Source organism: Panicum virgatum, chromosome 4K, assembly GCF_016808335.1.
Source record: "Panicum virgatum strain AP13 chromosome 4K, P.virgatum_v5, whole genome shotgun sequence".
Taxonomy (NCBI): Eukaryota; Viridiplantae; Streptophyta; class Magnoliopsida; order Poales; family Poaceae; genus Panicum; species Panicum virgatum.
Window position 1 is genome coordinate 24463014 of NC_053139.1, and position 8235 is coordinate 24471248.

Sequence of the window (8235 nt, forward strand, 5' to 3'; positions counted from 1 at the left end):
CGCACTCCACAAGTTTGGGACGACCCCTTTCTTAACGGTGCCTTAACACAAGGCTTCCCTACTAAACCAGTACACTAAGTACGGGATCACTACTCATGACTCCTTGGTCTTCATAGTCCTCGAGAACACGATCAACAATGTCTCCCATACATTGTATGATGAAATGCCTCCTCACTATCCAATCAAAAACTGGACTTCCAAGATCCATCTCACTCAGACCCTTTTGAATGTAGCGGATAACAACGGAGCGAGGCTATCGAATTGATATGTATTCGAATCTTAGGAGCTGGTAATCACTGATATGCCCATATTGGTGACGTTATTGTTGCTGTAATCAAAGAAGCAGTGCCCAAAATGCCTCCAGAAAGATCAGACAGAAGTAAGACGAGCTGTAATTGTACGTAAATGTAAAGAACTCAAACGTGATAACGGTATGATAATACGATATGATGACGATTGTCATTGATCAAGAAGGAAATGAAATCCAAAAGGAACTCGAGGTGCGATCGCTCGGGAATTGAGACTTATGAATTTCACTAAAAGAGTCTCATGAGCTCCTGAGGTATTAGAAATACTAGTAGTAGAGACTATGATATAGTAGGGTACCTGAATATAGATCAATTAGTAGATTGTGTCTGACGCATATACATGAAAAAAGCAAATAATTATATAATAATAAGAAAAAGAATTCTAATCTTAATAAAAGGAAGGGTTCGAATAGCATCTACTAATATTATATTACCGAAAACTTTGTGAAAATACTTCTACGAGAAGGTTTTATTGAAAACGTTCGAAAACCATAGGGAAAGTAACAAATCTTTCTTGGCACGTGCCCCTGCTCCTGGTCTTCGAACTAGTCATTAATGGTCGGCAACATAGGTACCGTACCCTTTTTCGGTATGCGTTGCGAACACTTTCATTTTTAGCGTCTCATCTTCTCTGGAGAAGCTCAAATCGAACGGATAGAGCAGATGGTCCAACTACAGAACTTCTTCTTTTTCATTACTTCCATGGTCGTGCCCCGTGGCACGGCAGCACCCGTACTATTGAAATGGTTCGTCAGTAGAGATGTTCCCACTGGTGCCTCTTTTTCCAATGGTACTATAATTCCTATTCCTATCCCTTTATTCCCTTTTTTGGTCTATCTACATTCAAGGAAATTCATACGCTCCATGGACAGAGCAAAAAGTGGAGTGTTGGTCAAAGCAAGCCGCCCTATTCTATTACCAGACAAAATTGGGAGAAGCTCATCCGCTAGAAATGCTTTATTTCGTTTCGTTCCCGTTCTTCATTTCCTTATTATCGAATCCATGGGGGACTTGTCATATTTAGAATCTTTCTGCGGTCTGCTCTGTTTACAATTCTTTCGTACTCTCTTCTCTTTTCCACGCGATAGGTCAGCGAAGCGTGAGCGGGCGCTCCGAAGTAAAGGCCAAACACTTCGGCCTAAGGGGAATGAGCAACAAAATGACAAGATGAGGTGCCCCGGGCACCCCCATATAGAAAGAAGGGTCGAAGGTTTTGGGCCTGTAGCTTTCCCCGCCCCCCCCCTCGTCGAGTGGTGCTTGTTTGGGGGGTGTGCCACCTGAAATCGGGCTTGAAGCTCTCGCCGTACCAATGAGCCGACTGTTGATGGCTGTTGGTCACGACTACTACAAAAAAGTGAAGATGAATCTTTCTATTTCACATGGAGGAGTGTGCATCTTTATGTTGGGTGTTCTTCTGTCGTGCGACCCGATGGCTTATGTGCGACCTGTGGCCCTCGCCTCCTATTCTATTTGTTCAGGGCGGGCGGCGTGAACTCTGATTCGATCCGGGTATTCAATCCCGACGCTGAGATGCTCAGTTGACTCCTTAACCTTGATAGGAAGATGGCTTATTCCTAAATTCGTGCATAAGGGTAAGGAACTTTGGATGAATTAATGCGAATGGGTGTAAGCCTCGCAGCTCGGAAACACCCAGTGCTGACCACACTGAGAGACACGAAAGCGCAGGTAATGCCAGTTGGCAAAGTAGCGTTAAGCATCCCTAGCGGTACGCAAAGAGAGGTCGTGATGATATCATCTACGTCCGTACCGCTCCTCGTGGAGTAGATCCCGCATCCAACCAACCCTTTTTTTACCAGGAAACGGGAGAATTCCCACTACCGCTGGCAGGCCAGCCGGGCCGTGAGCGCGGTGGGAACAGGGCTTCCCAAAAAGCGAGCCCCGGCCCGGGTCAGCATAGAATGGGGGGGGGGGACGGCCCTAATGTTGTGTTGGCCGGGTTGCGGGCGGATAAAAGCGGACGTGGGGACTCGGGTCGGGGCACAGCGTAACTAAGAGAGCCATTCCATTTAATGCGAGACAGAATGGGCGGGCACAAGCGGTCTGGTGTCCGAGCCGATTGGTCAGACGACGACTACTGCACATATTATATTAGCCGCCTATCCCGGAATGGACTGGGATGGAATAGAAAGAACGCGAAGCAACAAGCAAGGGATGAGCGCTTTGTTGCTAAAGCGCATACGTTTTCTTGCTGGGTCGGTTTGTTTTTTGGGGGTGGGGCAATAAGCTTGCTTCTTCACAAGCTTATCCCCGCCCCTTTCCTGTCCGTCCCGACCGGCAGCAGTTGGGTCTCCCCATCTCTCCTCAACTTCCCCGGTCTTCGGCCCGAGCTGTATGAGGCAGAAACTCGTCCCACGTACGGTTCGGAGGCCGAGCCCCACCCCTGCAATAATGGTGCGGCTTAGGTCAACTAATACGAATAAGATACAGTTCACTCAACGATTGCCTTTGGGTCCCGAACTCCATATGGGGAAGGAACATTATTGTTTGCGAGGTCTCGATCATTTACATGGACCCACTTCTCATTCCATTTGTGGGAATTTTTTGATTTATAAACCGTCCCCAACGAGCAAAAGGTTCATGTTTGAACATGATGAATCACTTCGTGCCGACCTGTTGCCCATAAACTTTCCTGCCTCATATGAGAATGGAAAACTGGAAGATTTTCTGCATCGGTGGATGAAGAATCACGAACATAAGAATTTCTGGTTTAGCATGTTCCCAGAAAGAAGATACATTTTTTCCATTCGAGAAACGAGGAGTACGACTGAAGTGGCTATACATACAAATCCATTTACGGATCTATATGCTCCGATTGGAACTGGAAGTTCCAGAACTGGCGGCTGGTATACCACCATAATGAAATTGCCTTTTATTTTTAGTATTCGGATAGGATTTCTGTTGGCTTCATCGGGAGGCTCGCGTAGTTTGTTACGTCAACTCCAAAAGGATAAGTTGCATTGGAATCGAGAAAGTTTCGTTCATAATTGCATTAAAGGAGACTATGTTTGGGACCGGTCTGGGTTCGGCTCATCAACTCGAACGGTCAATGCTGGCCTGATACCAGCATCGTTATACGTCACAAGTTGGGGTGGTTGAACAGGAAAAACAACAAGGCAGGCGATAGGAAAAAGCAAAGGGGAACTGGTTAAAACTAAACAAGGAAAGGAACCGAACCGTTGGGATATGCGAATTCGATTACCAGATCGGATTGGAGGAAAAAGCAATAGTCCCTCCACATGATATTTCTCATATATAGATCCAAATCCATTGCTGCGAACGGCTGCTCGTAATCGGCATGATAGCGAAGCGAGCTCCTTTACGAGTACTACGCAGCGAGGCCTACATTCCTTTTACGCGCTCATCTTCTTTGACCCGGTATGAGAGAAGAGCTCGGCCTGCTTAGCCATCAGTTAGTGCCGATGCATGACTTCCATTCGAAGACAGGAACGGTACTTCCAACGGCTCATCGCGGATGTCAAGGGTACGGGTGAAATCTATTCAATGGTTGTATTGGCAAGGCATGCTTGTGATTGGCATGTTCCGAGAAGAGCACGGCTAAGGGCAAAGCAAACAAGGCACGGGTCCTATCCGCGGATTCGCAATAGTTCTAGTTCCTCGAAAGGACATCGTTCGCTTGCGGCTGAAGTGGAGATACGGCAGTAGTTCCTATCCGGTTTTCAACGGCTAAGGGTCGGTCCATAGAACCCTCGGTTTCGGCTTTCCTAGTCGGCTTTTTCCACGAGTTGGATCGTATAATGATGATCGGAACTAATTCCTTTCCTTCCTATCCGAATACCGGAAACGGCCTTCCTATTTGGAAAATCCTATCCTGGTTCTGTTTCTGTGTAAGCAACTATTGCCTTACTTGAGGATGAGTTTTCCCCTTGCTTTGCAACAACCAAATTCCCTTTTCTTCCAAGCAAAGCAAGACCTATTCCTTTCAAAATTCGTACTTCTGCAAAGCTTTAGGGGTTTAGAGAAAGGGTCTTTCTTTCTACCTATGACGAATAACTTCTTATTATCATGGCGACAGGCATTGTAAACCTACTTTTCCTACCTCCAGATGAGGAGGCCTTAGGACAAACATTCCGAAGTCACTGGAACGGCAGTGATGTGATCCTGTGTCAAAGTAGAGCAGTAGCGATAGTGAATTACTATTCTCATTAACAATAGGGCCTTTCTTCCGATCTTATCCAATTCGTTACGTTTTCTGATTGCACTACTTCCTTCTAATCCAACAATTTGAAACCTAATCTATAATATCCTAATCCATTAATGAATGCGAGCTTCCCGTTTATCTCCATCTGCAGGGCTAGGATTTCTTCTTCTCGATAGTGATGAGGCTAGTGCTCCTTCTCTTCTTCCCAATTCCTGGAAGCCTTCTACTCCTCGAAACCCTGTCTTTTGTTTGATTTAGTTACAGATGGACTATCAAAGATATTGGCTAGAGGTCAAGATGCTGGGTGCCATGGATCGAGTGATCAAATCAGAATAGTTTTCAAAGTGAAATGTTGCTCCTAAGAAAACTCGTATAGTAGTCTCATTGGCCTTCATCGATGGGACAAACGCGGAAGTGTATGCGTTACAAGGCAACTAGCATTTTGTTTTGTCATGGAATGAAAGAATGTTCTTGTTTTTCATTGGAAAAACCAACGCCGACGTCAAGATCAGTCTCCTTTCTCTTTTCGGGAGCAGAGCTTCAAAAGATGGACAGTAACGATCGCGTAATATCAATTTATCGGCCTCGTCATCGAAAGCGGCTTCCAATTGCTCGGAAATTCTCAGCTATATGGGGGACTTTGATGGTGAGCAAAAAGAATTGATCAAGAAATTGGTAAACTTTCGCATGATCGATGGTAAAAGAACGAGAGTTCGTGCTATTGTTTATAAAACTTTTCACCGCCTAGCTCGAACTGAACGCGATGTAATCAAACTTATAGGTTGACGCCGTAGATAATATAAAGCCAATATGCGAAGTGGTCAAAGTAGGAGTCGCAGGTACTATTCATGATGTTCCTGGGATTGTAGCCAGGGATCGTCAACAAACCTTAGCTGTTCGTTGGATCCTTGGAGCAGCTTTCAAACGACGTATAAGCTACAGGATAAGCTTAGAGAAATGTTCATTTGCTGAGATACTGGATGCTTACCGAAAGAGGGGAATTTCACATAAGAGAAGGAAGAATCTTCATGGACTGGCTTCCACCAATCGGAATTTCGCGCATTTCAGATGGTGGTAAAGTGATACCACATAAGGAGCTCTTCCTCATTCAGTCATACTCAACAAAAGTCAGAAATGTTTGACCCTGATCCTTTTTTCATCTTCATATAGAAAGAAAATCGGCCTTCCTCATACTCCCCCCTTCATTCATGGAGTTGGAGGAATCCACAAGAGGCCTGCCCGTTCATAATTGCATAAAAGAACCATTCTTTTTATGAAAACTCTTGTTCCAAACAAGCAAGGGATTGAGCAACTAGCGCAAAAGCCATTGCGCTAACGCGCATCCGTTTTCTTGCTCCTTAACGACCGAGGGATGAAATCTTTCGACGACTAGGGAGGCGTCACCCGAGGCCGATTCCTGTGGATCACTATAGAATCTTCTAGAAGCAAGCTAGGCTACCTTCTGGCTAGCTCTGCCATCTTAGAAAAATTCCTTCGCGCTTAGCTTAGTAAGCTAGCTTGGTAAGCTAAGCAAGCCTGGTTCTCCGGGCACTATGGTAGGACGTGGATCGATCATGATGAGAATGGACTTCTCCGTCATGTAATGGTTTAGAAGAGTCACGGTCCAGTTCCCCGCCGGGCTTTTTCCCTTCTCGACTAGACGAAGGAGATATTCATTCCATTCAGGCAGGTGAGGAAGGGCGGCGTTGGCTTGACCCTGTCTTCTCTCTTGGTCGGGTCGGAGGCTAAGTTTCTCATTCAGTGGTGAGGTGTTCATAGAAAGCAAGGCCTCGCCCAACGAGTGGCGAATTTGGTTTGGGTGGGGTCTCGTCTCGCTTGGACGCTGGGGAGATCCATAGATCTGGATAGAGTCTTTCTCGCTCAGTAAAGAAGAGTACGCGCACTACGGCTTACGCAGTGGATCTTCGGGCAACCAACCCGGCACATCCAATTCCGATCAACAACTTGGAGGTATGGCTGAGTGGCTTAAGGCATTGGTTTGCTAAATCGACATACAAGAAGATTGTATCATGGGTTCGAATCCCATTTCCTCCGGCACGGAAGTTGAACGGGCGGGCGAAATTACGTGAGAGAAAGAACCTCAGATTGATGGAGTCCGCCGTCGGACAGAATAGCACTACTTAGTGACTAGGAGCGGAGCGCCCCTTTCTTGTTCTTGGTGGCGTCTATAGCGAAGAAGACCTTCCCGAACGAGGGCCGTCCAGTCCCTGGCCGGCTCTCGGTTCTTGAGCAAGCTCCTCCACTGCGGGTAGGATGCTTATAGATGAAGAAAAGAGACTTTAGGCAAGTGGTTCTGGTAGCTCAGCTGGTTAGAGCAAAGGACTGAAAATCCTTTTTTGCTTGTTTCAGTGGGAAGAGCAAGGGGCATTGCCCTTTAAATCCTTCAGTGGTTCGAATCCACATCTGAGCATCTTTTTTTTCAGTATGCCGCTCCGCGAGCAAGGAGCGCCGCGAGGAGAGCGAGAGAACGAAGTGGGCTTTGGTGATGTCGGAATTTGCACCTATTTTTATCTATTTAGTGATCAGTCCGCTAGTTTCTTTGATTCCACTCGGTGTTCCTTTTCCATTTGCTTCCAATAGTTCGACCTATCCAGAAAAATTCTCGGCCTACGAATGTGGTTTCGATCCCTCCGGTGATGCCAGAAGTCGTTTCGATATACGATTTTATCCGGTTCCTATTTTATTTATTATCCCTGATCCGAAAGTCACCTTTTCTTTTCCTTGGGCAGTACCTCCTAACAAGATTGATCTGTTTGGATCTTGGTCCATGATGGCCTTTTTATTGATTTTGACGATTGGATCTCTCTATGAATGGAAAAGGGGTGCTTCGGATCGGGAGTAACCACTAGTGAAAGGGCTAAGGGGGGAAGGACATAGGAAAGAAGGATGCCTACAAAAAATCAATTGATTCGTCATGGTAGAGAAGAAAAACGGCGCACGGACCGTACTCGAGCTTCGGATCAATGTCCCCAGAAGCAAGGAGTATGCCTGCGTGTTTCGACGAGAACACCGAAAAAACCTAATTCAGCTCTACGTAAGATAGCAAAAGTACGGTTGAGCAATCGACATGATATATTTGCTCACATTCCAGGCGAAGGTCATAATTCGCAGGAACATTCTATAGTCTTAGTCAGAGGAGGTAGAGTGAAAGATTCGCCAGGTGTGAAATCCCATCGTATTCGAGGAGTCAAGGATTTGCTGGGAATTCCGGATCGTAGAAAGGGAAGATCTAAATATGGTGCAGAAAGACCAAAATCGAAATGAATGGAAGATGCCTCTGGAACTTTTTGGTTCTTTTGTTCGGGAGACAACCATTGTAGATTCCAGCCGAGAAGACAAAAAAAGGGTATCCCCATGGAGCAGTTTTGGGACTTATTTCAAAATCTGATACACAAAGCGTGGGAAACCGAACCCGCTTTTGTTGTAAAAGTAGCAGCAATAGTCGTAATTTTAGTCTTCATAGCCACGTTTATCTCCAACCACTGCCTCAAGTGGAGATGCTTCCTGTATAATAAAAAACAGGGCAATGTCCTATTTGAGATTGAGGACTCTGTCTCCGGTTTCAAAATGAAACCGACACCTCGATTGCCAATTCCTGTAAGGAAGACCCAGAAAAAGTTGGATGTAAGGAAGCTGAAGCGGAAATGCAATTCTCGGTGATGGTATGGTAGGAAGCCAACCCATCAAAAGGAAAGGTGAGCAGCCCTTATTGCACAAACGGCCTAC

At 45.9% G+C, this 8235-nt stretch overlaps 3 protein-coding genes and 2 pseudogenes across 3 annotated transcripts; all 5 read left to right on the plus strand.

The window, feature by feature from the left end:
• The first annotated feature begins 313 nt into the window (after positions 1-313).
• Positions 314-2003, plus strand: LOC120703534 (annotated as a pseudogene).
• Positions 2004-2220: 217 nt separating this feature from the next.
• On the plus strand, positions 2221-3632 carry LOC120703536 (cytochrome c biogenesis CcmF C-terminal-like mitochondrial protein). Its single transcript, XM_039987651.1, has one exon. It carries the CDS (start codon positions 2661-2663, stop codon positions 3423-3425), a length of 765 nt encoding a protein of 254 aa, XP_039843585.1. The 5' UTR covers positions 2221-2660; the 3' UTR covers positions 3426-3632.
• A 1273-nt stretch (positions 3633-4905) lies between these two features.
• Positions 4906-5688, plus strand: LOC120703537 (annotated as a pseudogene).
• Positions 5689-6933: 1245 nt separating this feature from the next.
• Positions 6934-7792, plus strand: LOC120703539 (NADH-ubiquinone oxidoreductase chain 3-like). The gene has a single exon (XM_039987655.1). The coding sequence runs from the start codon at positions 6995-6997 to the stop codon at positions 7349-7351; it is 357 nt and encodes a 118-aa protein (XP_039843589.1). The 5' UTR covers positions 6934-6994; the 3' UTR covers positions 7352-7792.
• On the plus strand, positions 7224-7812 carry LOC120703538 (ribosomal protein S12, mitochondrial). Its single transcript, XM_039987652.1, has one exon. The coding sequence runs from the start codon at positions 7396-7398 to the stop codon at positions 7771-7773; it is 378 nt and encodes a 125-aa protein (XP_039843586.1). The 5' UTR covers positions 7224-7395; the 3' UTR covers positions 7774-7812.
• The last annotated feature ends 423 nt before the right edge of the window (positions 7813-8235 follow it).

What these genes read in the sequence shown, in the direction of transcription:
- LOC120703536 (XM_039987651.1), top strand. Translation starts at nt 2,661, where the DNA reads ATGAGGCAGAAACTCGTCCCACGTACGGTTCGGAGGCCGAGCCCCACC.
- LOC120703539 (XM_039987655.1), top strand. Translation starts at nt 6,995, where the DNA reads ATGTCGGAATTTGCACCTATTTTTATCTATTTAGTGATCAGTCCGCTA.
- LOC120703538 (XM_039987652.1), top strand. Translation starts at nt 7,396, where the DNA reads ATGCCTACAAAAAATCAATTGATTCGTCATGGTAGAGAAGAAAAACGG.